The sequence below is a fragment of the Phoenix dactylifera genome, chromosome 1 (assembly GCF_009389715.1).
Source record: "Phoenix dactylifera cultivar Barhee BC4 chromosome 1, palm_55x_up_171113_PBpolish2nd_filt_p, whole genome shotgun sequence".
NCBI lineage: Eukaryota > Viridiplantae > Streptophyta > Magnoliopsida > Arecales > Arecaceae > Phoenix > Phoenix dactylifera.
Window position 1 is genome coordinate 39,593,834 of NC_052392.1, and position 18,914 is coordinate 39,612,747.

An 18,914-nucleotide genomic window follows, 5' to 3' on the forward strand; every position below is an offset into this window, starting at 1 on the left:
CAATACTCCGTCCGTCACCGATCAGCCACCTCGAATGCGCCAGGGCCATAGGCACGTGCCTCTCAATCTCTCGCCACATAAAGGATCTCCTCCGCCGGGCTGTCACCTGGCCCTCGAGGCCCACTCGGCCGTACCTGGCTATCATAACCTGGCTCCAATGACCGTGCGGCTCCAAGACAAACTGTGCCGCCCTCCGTGCCAAGAGGGCCTCGCGTCGCACCAGGAGTGACTGCACCCCCAGCCCACCCTCCCGCAGTGGTAGACACACCCTCTCCCAGGCCACCAGATGTATCCCATGCCCCCCCCATAGGAGCCCCAAAGAAAGCTTCGCATGAGCTGCTCAATCCCCACCAGCACAGTCTTCGGCACTACTGTATGAGCCATCAGATAAATAGGCATGGAACATAGAACTGACCTGATCAACGTCAATCTCCCCATCATAGAAAGTGATGATGCCCTCCATCTCTCTAATCTGCTCCATACCCTCTCCAATAGGGTAGAGCACTCTGCCACCTGTAACCTCCTCCCTGTGATGGGAACCCCAAGATACACCAGAGCCCCCCAAGCTTTCCTTCGCCTTCCCTTTTCCGAGCGTCCCCTCCCGCTCCCTCGCCTCCTCTTCCTCAAACTATAAATAGATGGTTTCTCTCATCCTTCCTCTCACGCCTCCTAAAACCCTACACCCTCCATCGCTACTTCCCTCCTCCCCCTCCCTTCTCCTCTTCGATCTCTCCCAGTCTAAATCTAAATTCTTCCGGAACTCGCGGAACTCGAATCCATTGCCGGGTTCGCGTTATTCGTCTCGTACGGTTTGATCGCCGGATTGAAACCCTAATCTGGAGGGAATCATTGGAAGGAAGCGAAGCTCCAGTGGTGAGGTTTTCTTGCGCGCCTCTTGTTTGATCGTAGATTTGCTTCGACTTGTTTGATAGTTGTCCTCGGCTTTGGTTTGGTCATGACATGGGGACGGTTTAGATGTTTGGAAACCCTGGAAGTTATCAATAGGTGCTCTGTTGGAATTCTGGTTTTGATATTTATTACATTCTCGACTGTGTGAACTAAATGGAAATTTTGTTTTTGTTTTTATTTTTTTTCCGTCTATTGTTCAATTCGTAAGATTAGCTAGTTTGAGGCAGTTGATGAGGGCCAAAGAGTTCTCTCTCTCTTTGTTTCCCATATTTTTCAATCTTTACGTGCTTTTCAATAACATGCATATTTAATTTTAAATTTCTAACTGCTCCTTGTAAAAATAACGTTCTGTAATTCATAGCATAATGGCAGCTTAATTTTTCAAATTGATGATTAAATTTCGGGGTATGCGTCCGTGTATTGGGAAGGGTTGTCCTTTTTTTGTTGTACGTGAGAGCTGTTTGTTCTAATGCTTCTTGTTGGTTATTGTTTGTTATGGTTCTTGCGAGAAGTAGGTTGGTTCAGGGAGGTGCTTGGAGAGTTATGATCATAGTCTGAACATAGTCCATTTAGGGAAGGAGGACGGTATCAAGTATGGCTTCAAGAGGGATTCTCAGGGCCAGAAGACACCTTTCTCAGCACTTGAATGTTCCTGGCCGTTCATGTTTGAGTTGTTCCAGTTTTGGGTCTGGTAGATTGGATTACAATGCAGATGCTGGGTTTCTGTGCCGGGTTCCTGAGCACAGTTCTGTGGATGGTGAGTGCAGAATTGAGCGTGAGGCAGTATTTCTAGCCAAACAGGATCTCATAGGTTTATCAGCAATTCTGTTTCATAAGCATGCTTCTTGTGGGATCTCTGTTGTTGGTTGTGGATATGGGAGAACAGGGATTGTTCTCCCTGGGGGATTGAGAGGGTTGCCACCATCAGTTTGCACTGCAAGTACTGCTACAGCCAGGGAACCAGATATAGGTAATGGAGGTGAGGATAATGAAGATCAGGAACAAAAGCACAGGAAGGAGGCATCAGCAGAGGAATGTGACCAGGCAGTTGAAGGTCTTAGCACGGCAAAAGCTAAAGCGAAAGCTAAGAAGTTGCAGGAATCCCAGAGGACTGTGCAATCTATCATAAAGAAATTCTGGGCCAAACTTCTTGGGGTTGGTCCTGCTTTGAGAGCTGTTGCTTCTATGAGTAGGTTTAGCTCTATCCTTTCACCTATTGCTTTTCTGCATTTGAGTCCATTCTGAAGTTTTATAATGGTAATTTCTTGATTTTTTACCTTTTTTCATTTTTCAAGGGCGGACTGGGCCATAAAGTTCCGCCATTGGAAGGATGAATTTGTGTCTGTTCTGCAGCATTACTGGCTAGGTTTGAAACTACTTTGGGCGGATATAAGGATTTCCTCAAGATTACTTTTGAAGCTTGCTGGTGGAAAGAACCTCTCAAGAAGAGAGCGGCAGCAGCTAACTCGCACCACAGCTGATATCTTCAGGCTGGTCCCGTTTGCAGTTTTTATTATAGTTCCATTTATGGAGTTCTTGCTGCCAGTTTTCCTGAAATTATTTCCCAACATGTTGCCATCTACTTTTCAGGACAAGATGAAAGAACAGGTATGTTTTCAGCAGTTTCCACTGTGGTTGAGAAATTCACTTTGTTATTTTCATTTTTTCTTGAGAGAGAGAGAGAGAGAGAAAGATTGGATAGAGTTAACTTTGTTATCTACATGTTGAACTTTGATATGTAAAGGTTCTTGTTTCTGCCAAGCCCCAAAGGTCAATTTTTCAAATTTTTGATTTGTGGGATACTGAAACTTTACATAGTAAACATACTTGCAGCATTTATCATGATAAGTTAGACCAAGGATGGCGGAACCGGTACCGGGCACCGTACTAATTGCCCGACGGGAGAGAGAGAGAGAGAGAGAGGGGGGGGGGAGAGGGAGAGGAAGGAAGAGAGAAGCTGGCCGGGGCCGGCCGGCGGAAGCCGGGGAGCCTCCGCACGGAGGAGTCGGAGGCCGGGGAGTCATGGAGGCAGGGCTCCTCTTTCGGTCCCCTATTTCGTTCGAAACAGGGGCTTGGAGGGGTCTCCTTTTAGTTTTGCTTTTTTAAAGTTGATTTCCGACTTCAACTTAAAAAGGTAAAAAATAAAAGGGCTCCCTGCGGGCCTCTGTTTCGAACGAAATAGGAGACCGGAGGTGGAGCCCGGCCTTCGCGTCTCTCCGGTCTCCGCCTTTTCCGCCGGCTGGCCCCGACTGACCTCTCTTCTTTCCTTTTCTTCTTGCTCCCTTCCCCCTCTCTCTTTCTCTCTCTTTTCCTCTTTTTTCTTCTCCTTCTCTCCTTCCGGCGACGGTGAGAGGCGTCTCGGTTTCAATAGCAGAACCGTTCCGGTCTGCCGCCGGTACGGCTCGGGACGTCCCGAACCGGGCGGTTCCGAACGGTTCCATAGACCTTGAGCTGGACTATCATCTCACTAGGTGTGTTCATAAAAGCTTTTGAACATATTCTAGTTAATCCTTTTCTTTATTTATGAAGTGTATGGCAACCTGTAATTTGATATGTTTTGTTGTTATCCTTCCCAAAGAGAACATTCAACCTCACGACTGTCTTGTGACAAATAACCTGTAGGAAGCTTTAAAAAGGCATCTCAAAGCAAGAATAGAGTATGCAAAGTTTTTACAGTATACAGTGAAAGAAATGGCAAAAGAAGTCAAAAACTCACGAAGTGGAGAAATTAAACAGACTGCAGAAGATCTTGATGAATTCTTGAACAAGGTAATATTTTTCTTGACTACATTACTCTTTTGCACTATTTCACTTCTTTTGTTTGCTTTTTTAATGTAATGAGTATTTGAACTAAATTCTTTGTTAGGTTAGGACTGGTGCACGGGTTTCCAATGATGAAATTTTAAATTTTGCAAAGTTGTTTAATGACGAGCTGACTCTGGACAATATCAGCAGGTCACTATTACAATGCTAACTATGTATAAGTATACATTCCATATGCTTATCTTGCGTTATTACATCACGGATTTTTTTAGTATGTATGCAGGCCAAGATTGGTTAATATGTGTAAGTATATGGGAATCTCGCCATATGGAACGGATAATTATTTGCGGTTTATGCTTCGAAGAAAATTACGCTGGTACGTTCTATGTTGTTACAGTTCAAAGAAATACATCATCCTAATAGTTATTATTAAATTTAATGGGTAATCAGTGGGAGATGATAGATATTAGTTGTATTACACAATGGCCTGGTGACACCTTTTTTTGTATTGTTGGTATATGCTATATGGGTTACCATAAAAATTGGGTACCACCTAACTTAGTAATGAAAATTGGGCAGGGCCAGCCCATGGCCCGCTTGACCAGCCTACATCATAAGAAGGTTAGGCCGATGTTTTTATGGTATTGGTTGAGCTCGAGTCGCAAACTTTTGGCTCGACTAAATTTAGGACGAGCTTGGGCTAATGATTTATGAGCTTGATAGCCCAACTCAGCTTAAGGCAATACTTCTACATCACGTACATTTATAGTTGGCATATATTTTACACGAATGTAGTAAAAAATATAATACTGAAAACTTAGGTAAAGATACTAGTCATTTAAGGAATATAGCCCTTGTGTACCAAAAAAAAGAATATAGCCCTGTTTGGGAGAGCTTTTAGAGAGCTAGAAAGTACTTTTTGAAGGGTGGAAAGTACTTTCAGGAGATATGGAGGTGTTTAGTAAACCATTAAGTACTTTTTGGTTTCCAAAAAGCAGAAAAGTTCTACTTGGGAAAAGCTCCATTTTGGAGCTTTTTCCCAACAGCTCTACTTGGCTGGGGAAGTTGTTTTTATTTTTAATGAAAATTTCGTAGTGACCAAAATACCCATGAACAAATCACAAAATCACATTGTATTATTATATTAATATAATACATTATTATATTATATTATATTATATCACATCATGTTTATTATATTACATTATTTTATAATAATATTATATCATATTATATTGCATTATAATAATATTCTAATATATAATGATATTTTAATAGATTATAATATATAATATTACATTATTATACTAGACAATCTATGCAATGTCTTTTATTGTTATTTTGTCATACTAAAGCACTTTCTCAATTTGGTTACCAAACATATGTTAAAGTCCCATGGCAGTTTAGAAGTATAGTTACTAAATAGTAAATAACTTTTTGTAAAGGCTCTACTAGTAATAGCTCTACTACTAACAACAATCCCAAATAAGGCCTAAGAATTGTACATAGATTATTGATACAAATTTGGAGTTATAAACATGACTACAAAGAGGTAATGAGAGTGGCATTTTTTGAATTTTGATTTGTTAGTAATTTGGATAGCCTGATTTCAACTGAAGCTCACTTGTTACTTATTAGGCTGAGCTTGAGCCCATGCAAGTTGGTTTAAGTATAGAATGGTCGAGCCTAGGCCAGGTGTCTATTAACCTAGGCTAAGCCCGAGACTACCTATAGCATAGCCCAACCTGCTAGATATGCCTTGCTAACCTCACTCAACCTTTTACTTAGGGCTCGTTTGGTTCGCGGGAAAAGAAGGGGGAAAAGTGTGGTCAACGGGAAAGTAATAAGATGCCTCTTGTTTAGTTGGAGTTTTCAAAGGAGAGAGATGAGAAAGTTGTATTCCCGTGGAAATATGATTCCCACATTTCATGGGAAAGTCTTTCCCATGAGAAACATGGAAAAGTTACTTTCCCATGAGGCGGGAATCACTCCATTTTTATTTTTTTCCAAAAAGACCCTTCAGCATTAAAGAAGCATTAAAGAGGCATTAAAGGCCTAATTTTTATTAAGGGTATAATAGAAATTATACATAACTTTTCCAAAAAAGTGGATGGTCAACCAAACATAAGCACTTTGGAAATCTGTCACTTTTCCATGGTCAACCAAATATGCCAAAAGTACTTTCCTAGGCATCCTCTTCTTAGGAATTTACTTTCCAGAAATCATATTCGTAGGAGGGAAATGCTTCCTGCGAACCAAACGAGCCCTTAGGATCAGGCATAGACTGAAAAAGATAATTATACTTAAATTGATTAAGTACATAGATATATAAATCTCCAGCTTCATCAACAGTGCAATCTAAAGTTCTGTTGCCAGTGTTGCTTGTTTAGTTAATTGCCATTCTATTTGATAATGTATGTCATATTTTCCACTTTTCTCTACCATGTTGTCTTCTTATTTGAAATTTGTTATGGAAGATATATTGCATGATGTGAAATAATATGCAAAGATTGGGAGATTGATACTGAATGTTATTATTTGGAGGTCTTGAGGGGGTTTTAGGAAAACATTATGCTAGATACTTGGGGAGAAACTATAGGACTTAAGGCCCATTAGTCCCTTATAAACACAATATTATAGAAAACAATGTTACTGAGGCCTCCAAGTTATTATATGTTGTGATGTTGGTTTGTGTTTCTTTAGAAGACACAAGATTACTTATGATTTTATTATGACATATGAGTGCGATCTTTTTTAACACAAGTTTGTCAAGCTCTGAATTGTTTATGATGGGTTTTTCTAAAATAAATATTACCTATGATTCATTGTGACGTATGAATGTGACCTCTTTTTTGCACAAGTTTGTTAAGCTCGGAATTGTTTATTGCAGTTTTCTTAAATAAATATTTTTAGATGACTGTGTGCCTAGTGACAATTATCTCTATTTACTGCTTGCACAGTAATAACTAAACATATTGCATATGTGATTCATTTATGTGAAGATATAAACCTACTTCTAAGGATGTTATGTTTAGGTATTTTTCCCACATTTAGTCAATGTTCACAATCTCAGTACTTGACCTTGTACTAGTACCATGCTGATGCAGTGTTGGTATGTTCGATTTGTGGGTCGATTCGGTGTACTAAGTCTTGGTTCAGTATCAGTTCGGTACAGTATAATCCAGTATGGGTGGTACGTACCGGTATGGCGAACCTTGCTAAATAATATGACGATGCTAGGTGGTAGAACTAGGATGATAAGTTTACAATGAGGAAATTAGGGGACACCTTGAAAAGAATAATTTCAACAGTTGAATTCCATATTGAGTTGATTTGGATTTGCCCAATGTAGACCTAAGGAGGTGGTAGCTGAAAAGAAGCATAGATGCATGGGTAGGACCCATATTGCATGAATGAAGGTGGTGCTGATTGTTTTGATCTTGTGATAGACTTGAATTTTGATAGAACTAAATGGCTGAAGAGATTTCAAATATCCGAATGAAAATAGCTGGGATTTGGAGTACTAGTGATGTAAGGTTTAGAAAAGAGAACTGGATTGGTAGTAGTGATAAATGGTTTGTTAGTAATATTGCATTATGCACAGGCCGTTTCTTTCATTTATCAGTTCCTTCACTTCCAAACAGTCATTTCCTCCCTGCCCCATTTCTCCCTCTCTTTATCTCTCTCTCTCTCTGCCCTTTTGAGGATGTCCCTGTTCGCCAGTTGGCTTGTGCTAGAACTGTTTGAATGTTTTCTTTGAAGAGCCATTTCATTGTAATAAGGCTTGGGTTTGTTTCTGGTTAAGAAGAGAGAGGTGTTAAGATTGGCTGCTTTTGAAGACTGTAACTACATGATTTACAATCTCGGAACCACCCTATCCCCACCTCCAAACCACCACCCGCACATACACAAGAGAGAGTGAGAGGAGACAATGAATGACAATTACTTTCCATTTAGGCAATGAAGAATTTACGAAGCTGGAAAGAATAAGCTATTGTATTCATGTGCCGTAAGGTGGGGGGTGGGGAACATTGGATGCAAAACCTATTTCCTCTTGAGAAGCAACTAACCAGAATTGGCGGATTCTGCAGTTTGAAGGACCTTTGAAGATAACACATACTTCAGATTTCAGAAGATTGAAATGAGTTAAACAGAAGGCTAGTCTAGGAAGCAACTGAAGCAACTGAGCTCTTTGAAAATTCAGAATTTCTGTGATGATTTAGGTATAAGATTATATAGGGAGGCCTGCACATTTACTGCCATATTAGGGTTTGGCATGGAAGAATTTGTCCAGGCTTCTTTAATGTTATTATATATATATATATATCTGAATTTGATAATGATCCACATTTTTGCTTTTGTTCTTTTTCACTTCTTTTTTAAATTAATTTCAACTCTCTTTGTTTAGTATTCGCTCTTTTGATTTTTAAAGTTTATTAGCATTATAATGGTTTAGCCTGGAATGTTGCACTGCAGAAGCAATAATTTTTTTCTCATTGTTTGGACAGGATAAAAAATGATGATATATTGATTCGGGCAGAGGGTGTAGAATCCCTTTCAGAATGTGAACTTAGGCAAGCATGTAGGGACCGAGGCCATCTGGGCTTGCTTTCCACAGATGAGATGCGCCAACAGGTTTACAATCATCTTTATAATGTTATTGAATTTTTTATTGCATGCACTATTAGAAATAAAGTGTAGATGCGGAAAATACTTAATTATTAATCATTTGTTCTTTATCTGGTCTGTTTACTTATCAATTTGCTCTTCTACATTGTTATCGCTTATATAACAGATTCTTATCAACTAACCATTTCCTTACTGCAATTATCTTCTTTATACTTAATAGCATTTCTAGAATCCATGGTACATATCTTAAAGTTTCTCAAATTTCAGCATTAATTCATGGAAATAATTTGCTAAACCTTTGCCTTGTCTAGTTTGACGCACTCACCTAAGAAATTACATTTTGCAGTTCTTTTTATTTTAGTCAAATTTGCTAGTGAAAAACTGCTAAGTTTACTCTTTCAATGTTTTTATCCAGCTTCGAGACTGGTTGGATTTGTCTCTCAACCGCTCAGTGCCATCTTCTCTCCTGATACTTTCTAGGTATTTTTTTCATCAGATATTTTTTTTCTTTTTATATGCGTTGCTTCCTCTTGATTAACTTTGATGTGATTTCTTAGAGCTTTCACTGTTTCTGGAAAGATGAAGCCGGAGGAGGCTGTTGTAGCTACACTATCTTCTCTACCTGATGAGGTTGTGGATACTGTTGGTACTGGTTTGCCATCTGAAGATGCTGTTTCAGAGAGGAGGAGGAAATTGGATTACCTTGAAATGCAAGAAGAACTTATCAAGGTACAATATAATATTTATTTTCTTGGTGCATCTTTCTTTATCATTACCTTATTTGTTTAGTATCAGTAGTGGAAAAATAATGTATTCAAACAAATTATTCAATGGATTAGTTTTCATACGTAGGCTGTTTGGCTTATGATTTCTGCCTCAGAGATAAACCATGACATGCCCTTTTCTTTTTTTGGGGGGGGGGGGGGGAGGTGGTCCTCTTCTAGACCCTTATCAAGGTAAAGGTAATCTTAGAATGCTGTTCCTAGTTGCATAAGCTTGAAATGCAAAACCAAGGAATTAAAAATTAAGAATTTATTAGAGATTGACATCAGGTTAACTAATGGTCCGGATGATTTGCTAAATCCTTTTCCAGCACTATTAATGTGCTTAATCCTTTGCCAAGCCTTCTTGTAATATGCTCCATTTTTTTGGCCCTAGCGTTGGTTAGTATCGATTGGTCTAATTAATTATGTTAAATTGTTTTCTACGGGTTCTACTGGACTCCTGGGCTAATTGGAATTTGTCCTTTATCATTAGCATGCCAATGTTGTATGACTGCAATAATGAAAACATGTTTCTATGCAAAGAATGATAAAGTTTCCTGCGGAATTAATTTTGAGTGAGTCTGTATAATCTTGCACTATACTATTTTCTGCAGCTGCTAAATGATTTCCATCATGTAGAAGTGGACAACATCAATCAAAACATTGGAAGACTAGACGATCATACATGTTAGCAAAGAATTGAATGATTCTAATGCAAATCATTATTAGTTTCAAAGTTTTAAAGTCTAAACATCAATGGTATGCGAAATCATGAGAAGAACCACCCAACCAGCCTGCCCTGTAAAGGGGTTCCTTTCTTCATGTCCTAAAGCCTTGAAGCATTGCCACGTATCTATTAGCCATCTTTATATGTGTACAGCTGTACTTGTCATACTCTATTTAGCTCTTGTATCTTACTTTGTACTATGACGAGCTGTTCTCATGCTCAGTGACTAGTGCTGCAGATAGTTTTTAAATGCAGTAATTCTGCTTCTGAGTTCAAGTTTCCATTTCCTTTATTATTGGTATGTTCAACCATTAGCATGTGGTTTCCTACATTTGATTGGTTTCTGGCAAAACTGTTTCGTAACTGCAGCATTTTCCTGTATGAGTGAATCCATCCAGCTCCAGATTATTAGGACAGATTGATATTAATCGTTTTGGTTATCTGTATGCATAGTGCTATATCATTTCCTTCCGAAGATGCCCAACAAAAAAAAAGAGGAAATTGAATATCAAAGTCCTCATGTTATGAATTTAAGTTCACTCTGGCGCATATAGTAGATGATGTAATGTCATTGGCATCATAGCATGTATATCTCTTTCATGTATCAAACTCAAAAACTGTTTGCATGTGACTTGATATTGTTCCATTCTTTGCATTTAATCTCTCATCAGTTATTTAAAAGCAAAGATATATATTATGAGTGCCTTCTACAGCAGAATTATTTCTATCCTTTTTGAACTAGTTGCTGATATGTTAAACGTTATATTTTTTTCTTCTTAATGAGCACATAAGTATGAATATGTTGGCTTCTGTCATGATCCTCTTTTAAAGATCTTATTTTACTCAACTTTGCAATCCTTTGCATCTCAGTGTGCATTCTGCAAATCTCTGTCTTTTTGGTGCTTATGTAGGAGGAAGAAAGGGAACAAGAGAAAGAGAAGAAAGCTAGGATGGAATCTAGGAGGAATGATGAGGATGTGGCTTTGATGGAGTTAACAATTCCTACTGCTAGGGAAGCAGAGGAGCTGGCAAGGATGAAGGCACTAGGAAAAAGAGAAGATTTCTGTAAAATCAGCCGTGCGTTAGCTGTTCTAGCTTCAGCATCAGTAAGGACTGACATGAATATCCTTTCTATCAACTTTTAGCTGTCCCTAGCATTTACAATGATTTTACGACTGCTTCCAAAACTTATATATTGGCTTTCTGTTAACCTTGCAGTCTGTCAGCAGGGAGCGTCAAGAGTTCTTGAGTCTTGTTAACAAAGAGGTATGTTTCATCTTTTAGGTATGAATATTGCTACTTTTTGAATCCGGACTTGTATGGTTCACTTTATGTTCTTAAGGTAGACCTAATGCACTTATGACTGGAAGCCTTCTCTTATCTTTGGGAATAAAACTTGTATTCTGCATTTCCTACTGCAGATAGAACTGTACAACACCATGCTAGAGAAGGAGGGTCCTGAACGAGAAGAAGAAGCTAAGAAAGCATATAGAGCCGCCAGGGAGAAGACTGACCATGAAGCTGAAGCAGCTGCAGAAGATAAGATCTCATCAGCACTTATAAACAGGGTAAGATTCTTAATCACTTGCACAGCTTATCTCTTCTTCACTCTTCTCATAGTTGGAAACATCTTTTAACTAAATGGTATTGACATTTTCTCCCCATGCATTTTTTCTCTATCACAACTTCGCCATATACTGAGTATGTACAAATGTGTACCATGTTGATCGTGCACCATGGTAACCTTGCATCAATCATCTTTATTGTTAATGTGTGTGCATGAATTTCTTTTTCTTCCTTTCTTTTTCTCTATAGAATTGAATGCAGTGTAATACCAATTACTAATCCATTGTTTTCATTATGTTTTCTTATTTCCTAGAACCTGGTTTGAATCTGTATAATTGCCACTAACAAATTAGTAACTGCTTTTTTGGACTTCTTAAGGTGCATGCAACAGTATCAGTTATAAAGTTTCTTGGGAGAATTCGTTTGTACTATTTTATTTTATAGAGGCATTTAAGAAACTAATTGCGTAGTTGCATGATATGTTCTTAGGATATTAAGGTTCTAGTATTTCCTTATCTGAATATTTCTTCCTTCGATGCTTCTTTTGGGGGATAGGGGATTATATGATGCCATTTGGCTGCACTCCAGGTTGATGCCATGCTCCAAGAACTTGAAAAGGAGATTGATGATGTAGATGCTATAATTGGTAACCGCTGGCAGTTACTTGACAGGTAATTATTCTTTACTTTTTGTTTTTTTGCATACGCTGTGGGTTTAAGACGGAAAAATAGGCTTCTCCCCTCCAATTTTTTTAAGTGGATCTGAGTGGCATGTAATATGTACAACAACGCAACTCCAGTCCTTCTTGTCATTGCTATCCCATCATTCACGCCTATGTGGCCATTTGCTTTGTCCTAGCGGGCTTCTATACATCCTTTATCTCTCTTTCATCCTGCTATGAGGTTGTTACTCCACTTAGTAGGGCTAATTACTAAAAGTACATTCAAATTTAAAACAACCGTATTTGTTGTTTCTTGTGTTATATCATGAATATTTTATGCAGAGTAGCTTTTTTCCCTTGGATACTTTATGCTACTTCAGACCATATATGGCTATAGAACAAGGAAGACACTTTCTAATTTTGCCCCTTCAGTTTTCCTTCATAATTTGTTGGTTGAATTGATTTCCTTTTAGCTTCCCAGGTTTGGAATGTAACTGATGATTTCTTTTTTTCCTAATTCGAAATTTCTCACTCTATGTAGTACTTTGTTGCTTATATTATAGTGATCATGATGGGAAAGTGACACCAGAGGAAGTTGCAGCTGCAGCCATGTACTTAAAAGACACCTTAGACAAGGCGGGTGTCCAGGAACTCATCAATAACCTTTCTAGGGATAGAGGTCGATTGCTGAAATACTTGCAAAATTTTTCACAGTTTCATTTAAATTGTTTTCGCTTGTCTAACTTCTGAATTTATCTTAGTACATTGATCATATTTTCTGCTTCAAATTTTTGTTTTGACAGAAGGTAAAATTCTTGTCGAAGACATAATCAAGCTGGGCGGTCAAACAGATGATGCCAATGGAGATGAGACAGAACGCCAGTAGTGGGTAATACAATTGCAGTTTCTTTTATAATTTTCAGATAACCATTTTTTTTATTCCGGGTGAAAATTTTGGTGGCCTGGTCAAAATAACGTATGTACTATATGGTTATGTAGGATAGTTGTGCTCACGGATGTTGTCTGTATCAATTTATTTGTTTGCATTTTTGGTCAGGTCCAGTTTACTGACCTAAATGTGAAAGAAACAGGGGGTGGGTCCCTAGCAGTGAGTCTGACAGCAATGCATTGTAATAAAATCAATCCTGGGCCGTGGAATTACACCAAGCAAGCAGGCCACTAAACAGGGGAAAGACACCTCCTCGAACAGCATGTGAGGTTGGAGAACTGCTCAAATAATGTGAGGTCGCTGCTTATTCGGTAATCAAGCCAAAAGTTTTGCCCATCACTCATTACAAAAAACAAAAAGGATGAGCGAGGCCACAAGGAAAACCTTCAGCTTACTATAACGTAATAATTATAGCTATGGACTTGGCTATAAATGAGCATCCCTTAAGCATCCATACCGAAAGTAGTTTCTCTTTTCCTTATTCATCTTTCGATCTTGAGATTTGAGCATCAGTCCACCTTGTGGTTTAGAACTCCATTCCAATTGATTAGTGCAACGTTGTAGTGGGATGGTTTATCTCTTATGCTCTACATTGAAAATTTCCCGTCATCTTTTTGCTTTGTAACTCTTTCCACCGTGGATTCCAATTGAACAGGAGACTGGTTTTGTGTATTAAACCGGTGTGCAGGCATTTACTTCTGAATATATCCTAACTATGGACTGATGTCCCTTTGATTGTCTTCTTTTAATGCAGTGAACAGGACTCCATTTGAGTTATTCCCTCAGTTACTCTGAAAATTACATAAATAAAGAAAGCATATAAACATGATGTAATATGAGCTTGCACCGTGTCTACAACATTGTGCAGGTAATGTATAGCTGATAAACGAGATGTTGCTCGATCTCCATTCTAAAGTGTACATGAGGGTTATGTAGTATATATGAGCTGCAAAAGATGCACTCACTAAAACTTTTATATATATATATATATATATATATATATATATATATAAGTGCATTTTTAGTTACCAACTTACCTTGATGGTCCGAACCATCATACTTTCTCGGCATTCTTTACTGGAATAAAATAATCTTTTCCTATACGAATCTTTTTGTTTTTTGGTAACCCGAATATAAACAACCAGGAATATGACCAAAAAAAGAAGAAGAGAGAGACATGACAAGATAACAACTAGTCTTGCATCAGCTTCCAGCAGCAAGGCCAACTCCGGATAAATATGAGATCCTCCCGGTATAAAAAATAAAATGTCCTCCGGGTTTCGTATTCAAAGCTATTGAAATCTATTGAAGGAATGGATATAAACCAAAACGCATGGAATAGTCCTCATGCGACGTGATGTTCCAAAAGCAAATAAGCAACAGAGCACCGAAGTTATAGTCAAGAAATATAGAACGACTGGTACAAACAGCAACCACAAGCAGCCACCAAAGGTGACCAAAGCAAGCCCAGCTTATTATCACTTCGAGCAATACTTGGCCACAAACTCTAAGATGTTCCTATCCGAGCTTCCACCCTCGGCCACCGCCTTTTTGGCCAACTCCCTCCACTTGCTCGAATTCCTCCTGATCTCCTCGCTCCTCTCCCCCTCCATCACCACCCTCACACACCTCTCCACCTCCTCCCTCCCCACCAATCCCCTCTCGCCGGCCCTCGCCCGCACGCCGACCCTCCACACATCCTCGACATACTTGGCGTTCGTCGGCTGGTCCGTCCACTGCGGCACTCCCACCATCGGCACGCCCAAGCTGATCCCCTCCATCGTCGAATTCCATCCGCAGTGCGTCAGGAAGCAGCCGACCGCCTCGTGCGACAGCACCGCCATCTGCGGGCTCCACGAAACCACCAGCCCTCGCTCCGGCGACAAGTCCTCCGCGAAGTTCTCCGGAAGCTTGGAGGCTTCCGAGGATCTCACCACCCAGAGGAATCGTTTGCCGCTGCCGAGAAGGCCGAAGGCGAGCTCCGCCATCTGCTCGGGGCCGAGCGGGGTCATGCTGCCGAAGGACACGTAGACGACGGAGTTGGAGGGCAGGGAGTCCAGCCATTGCATGCAGAGGTCGACGCTCGGGGTGTAGAGGTCGAAGCCATAGTGGGAGTCGGATGGGAGCCGGTTGTCCAAGTACGAGGATGGCACCGTGGGCCCCATCGTCTTGGCTCGCCATGCGGATGCCATGTAGCCAGCTTCCTGCTTAAATTTCCGGCAATATCTTAAAATTAAAAATATAAAATATATAATTCATTTTCATGAGGGCTATATCTTAAGTCCTATTATTGTAGCTACCGTGGCATCCCGCATCATTTTGGAGAATTTAGAGTTACATAGTGGGGACAAACTAGATGTAATATGAGGTTGGACTATGTAGTGATAGGTATCGATATGACTCAATAACGAGGACCGACGAAATGAGTCATTCATGTAGTAGTGAAGACTATGGCTAGGGCTCCCTTCGACAACCATATCCGTAAATACATTGCAAATTGCATTTATGACCATATTAAAAATCAAATTCAGCTGTTCAATCCAGAAAATAAGGATGCAATCGTGGCAAGGAGAGCCTGAGGACAGAACATGCCAAGCTGTCACAAGTGTATAGCTAATGCAAAATAGAGCTACCACACAAAAATAGCCGCCGATAAAAATCAATCATGCGAAGAAGCTAGTTACTAAAACATATTGGATTGGATTCTGTGAAACAATATGACAAACACAAACACGTACCTCAGGCTCCAGCTCGTAGAAGGAGTTGACGAAGACCGCATCGGCCTTATCCAAGTTCTTATACTGTTCCAGCACCAGCTTCAAGTACGACGCGAAGAGGCCGGCGTCCGCCTGCGAAACGAAGGACGGCATGTCGTCCGGCTCGAGCCGGGGCAAACCGGGCAGCGAGACCGGCTCAGTCACCGGTATCCCGAGCCGGCGCTCGTTCACGTGCCCGTAGACTATGTTAACGCCGCACGGCTGCGTGAAGAACGCCGCGGTCGCCAGCCCGCGCCGCTCCCCGACTTCTCGGGCCCACGGGAAGAAGGAGTCATAGACCAGAGCCCGGACCGGCCGGCCCGCGGCCCGCTCGGACCGGATGAGCTCGTCGAGGGTCGCGGATCCGACCGACTCGACGCGGTCGAGGTAGGCCTCGATGGAGTCGGCGGAGGCGAAGCCGCCCTGGTCGAAGCCGTCGGAGATGGTGGCGAGTGCGACCGGTCCGGGTTCGGGGCGGGTGGTGGAGAGGACGAAGCGGGTGGTGGCGAGGGTGGCGAGGAGGCCGCGGGAGGAGAGGCGCTTGGCGAATTGGAGCATGGGGTTGATGTGGCCTTGGCTCGGGTAGGGGAGGACGAGGACGTGGGGTTGGTGGCTGCCGTTCTCCATGCTCTCTTCTTTGAGTGCTTCCCTTTGAGTTCCAGTAGAGAGCTTAATTTGGTGTCAGTTGTATTTATAGCTGAAGATGAGAGAGAGAGAGAGCGAGAGCGAGCCACTTGGCCAGCATTTGTGGCGGACAAAGAAAGAGTTTTGTCTTGATTTTCTTCACATTTACATTGAGAAGAAATGCTATATTTCTTATTAATGTATGTGGCATGATGTTGGACTGGTATTCCAGTTCTGATCAGCTAATTAGTATATTAGTATAGAGGTTTGATTGCTTTGTTGATTGGACTCCTGTGTGTTATGAGAAGCATCTTCCTAATCCAATGGAAAAAATGTCATCCAGATCCTGCTACCGTCGTTCATCTTACGACACGAACTTAGCATTCTACTGATTGGTCGGTTGACTTCTGCGAATCCGACAATGAAAATACGACATATTCGCTTTGAACAGGCCGTCCTCACTTGTTTGGCTGTGGCGGAATGGAGGAATCATTGTTGGCCAAGATAAGATTCTTGGCTATATAATTATTCAGATTAAAATAGCTGCTTTGAGTTGATTTGCAAATTAATAAAAAGGGCAGGCGAGACTATCGCTATTGCAAGATCTCTCCGTTTGGAATAATTGATTTAAACTTATAAAATTAATCAAGATCATATATATATATATATATATATATATATATATATATATATATATATATATATATATATATATATATATATATATATATATATAAACTTATGAATATAACTATTTTAAACCTCGAATACCTTATGTATTGGTAAGAATTTTAAGATTTGAATGCGCACTTTAATGTGATTGGTGACCCTTTTTTTGAGTTTACAAATTATGAAAACACATGATATGTCAATTGTAATCCTATAACTATAATTACTTAAAATAATACTCAATTTAAGCTATAAGAACTGTTGTGGGGGGGGGGGGGGGGGTGCACCCGAATTTAGTCCCACATCGGCTAGTAGCGGAAAGGTTCTGTGCCTTAAATGGGGGGTGGAAATCCTTTCCTCACGAGGGCCCTTTTGTGGGACAAAACCGTGAGGGCAATCCCCCCGTCAGCGCTGGACGCGCGGGCCGGAAACGTCTCCCTCCGTCAGCGCTGGACGCACGGACCGGAGCGCCCAAAGCGGACAATACCTCGTGGGGGACGCGGTCTCTTTCTGCTCGGCTCGGTTGGGACTAAGGCTGTTGCCGGGGTGAAAATTCCGCAACAGATTGGCGCTAGAAGGAGGGCCGCGCCCCTTGCCGCAGACTACCCCCTAGGACTGGGAGGCGCCACAGGAACCTTCCCGCTAGGGGGGCTATGTTGTGGGGGGGGTGCACCCGAATTTAGTCCCACATCGGCTAGTAGCGGAAAGGTTCTGTGCCTTAAATGGGGGGTGGAAATCCTTTCCTCACGAGGGCCCTTTTGTGGGACAAAACCGTGAGGGCAATCCCCCCGTCAGCGCTGGACGCGCGGGCCGGAAACGTCTCCCTCCGTCAGCGCTGGACGCGCGGACCGGAGCGCCCAAAGCGGACAATACCTCGTGGGGGACGCGGTCTCTTTCTGCTCGGCTCGGTTGGGACTAAGGCTGTTGCCGAGGTGAAAATTCCGCAACAAGAACCAAAGCAAATTCTTTTTCTTCCAATCTCCCATGCAAGACGCCATCTATTTGCCCTCCGTATTCTTCTATCAACGGTCTTGGGTGATAGAACTTGGCCAGAGCACAAAAAACAAAGAGGAGCTATAGAAGAGGTCCTTCCATAATATCTGTATCATGCCTCCGGCTCGAAATCGTAACCTGGGGGTTGCGGCAACTACCACATACTTATAGAAAACTCTTCTCATTAGTATGCGAGGCATCTTATCACAATATCACAATCAACAACGGAAATAATTTAAATAACAACTTCTAATTAAATAACAGAATTAAAAGTGTTATAAAATCAATAATATTCCAAAATCTTTCATCAACTCTAAAACAAAATCTAGTCTAAATATATCAAAATTTTATCTCTAATCACTCTCCCATGATAAATCTCTGAGTCAAGTTAATTTTTCGAATATATAAAAATAATAAGAAATCGTATAATGAGCTAAACAACCCAGTAAGTAATGAATACCTTAACTAGATAGTTCATATAATACCGTAAAATATAAATACAAATTACGATGAATCAGTATAAAGACATAATTAATTTTGTTTCAAAATACAAATCTATTAAAATCTATATCTTTTAAATATACATATACATAATTATAAATCTGATTCGAAACAAATTGTATTTAACACAATAACTGTAGACTATGGCCACACTGATACCCTGTGGCTAGGCTAGAAATAAAACTGTACTTATACCATGCGGAGTAAGCTAGAATACCGCACTTATATCTTATAGAATGGACCAGAATACGACACTTATATCCTGCGGATTGTGCCAAAATACTACACTTATACTCTGCAGAGCAAGCCAAAATACTACATTTATACCAGTGGGTCAGAAGCAGAATCAATGAGCTCAATTATAGTCAGAGTGCAATGCATAATCCCAATTGGCAAGATTCAG

At 40.7% G+C, this 18,914-nt stretch overlaps 2 protein-coding genes across 8 annotated transcripts; one reads left to right on the plus strand and one right to left on the minus strand.

Annotated features, from left to right (window-relative positions):
• The first annotated feature begins 526 nt into the window (after positions 1–526).
• On the plus strand, positions 527–13,717 carry LOC103706058 (mitochondrial proton/calcium exchanger protein-like). Of its 7 annotated transcripts, none has more exons than XM_026804270.2 (16): positions 531–873; positions 1,425–2,102; positions 2,205–2,517; positions 3,532–3,678; positions 3,776–3,864; positions 3,956–4,048; positions 8,181–8,307; positions 8,717–8,781; positions 8,859–9,030; positions 10,704–10,898; positions 11,011–11,058; positions 11,214–11,360; positions 11,947–12,029; positions 12,583–12,698; positions 12,823–12,908; positions 13,019–13,717. In XM_026804270.2, exons 2-15 carry the CDS (start codon positions 1,504–1,506, stop codon positions 12,903–12,905), a joined length of 2,277 nt encoding a protein of 758 aa, XP_026660071.2. In that variant the 5' UTR covers positions 531–873; positions 1,425–1,503; the 3' UTR covers positions 12,906–12,908; positions 13,019–13,717. The 7 variants fall into 7 exon arrangements, 6 of the variants coding, with proteins under 6 accessions (XP_026660072.2, XP_026660070.2, XP_026660071.2 ...); XM_008790025.4 differs by having other exon boundaries at positions 13,077–13,717; XR_005515282.1 differs by lacking the exon at positions 11,947–12,029 and having other exon boundaries at positions 527–873; positions 13,077–13,717.
• A 506-nt stretch (positions 13,718–14,223) lies between these two features.
• LOC103706057 (crocetin glucosyltransferase 2-like) lies at positions 14,224–16,413 on the minus strand. The gene is made up of 2 exons (XM_008790022.4): positions 15,707–16,413; positions 14,224–15,172 (listed from the first exon to the last, which is right to left on the minus strand). The coding sequence occupies exons 1-2, from the start codon at positions 16,349–16,351 to the stop codon at positions 14,447–14,449; spliced, it is 1,371 nt and encodes a 456-aa protein (XP_008788244.2). The 5' UTR covers positions 16,352–16,413; the 3' UTR covers positions 14,224–14,446.
• Between the last annotated feature and the right edge of the window lie 2,501 nt (positions 16,414–18,914).

Excerpts from the sequence above, each read along its gene's own strand:
- LOC103706058 (XM_026804269.2), top strand. The coding sequence starts at position 1,504 with ATGGCTTCAAGAGGGATTCTCAGGGCCAGAAGACACCTTTCTCAGCAC. Across the intron at positions 2,103-2,204 it reads GCTGTTGCTTCTATGAGTAG|GGCGGACTGGGCCATAAAGT; the intron begins GTTTAGCTCTAT and ends TCATTTTTCAAG. Across the intron at positions 11,361-11,946 it reads CATCAGCACTTATAAACAGG|GTTGATGCCATGCTCCAAGA; the intron begins GTAAGATTCTTA and ends GCTGCACTCCAG.
- LOC103706057 (XM_008790022.4), bottom strand. The coding sequence starts at position 16,351 with ATGGAGAACGGCAGCCACCAACCCCACGTCCTCGTCCTCCCCTACCCG. Across the intron at positions 15,173-15,706 it reads TCTACGAGCTGGAGCCTGAG|GAAGCTGGCTACATGGCATC; the intron begins GTACGTGTTTGT and ends AAATTTAAGCAG.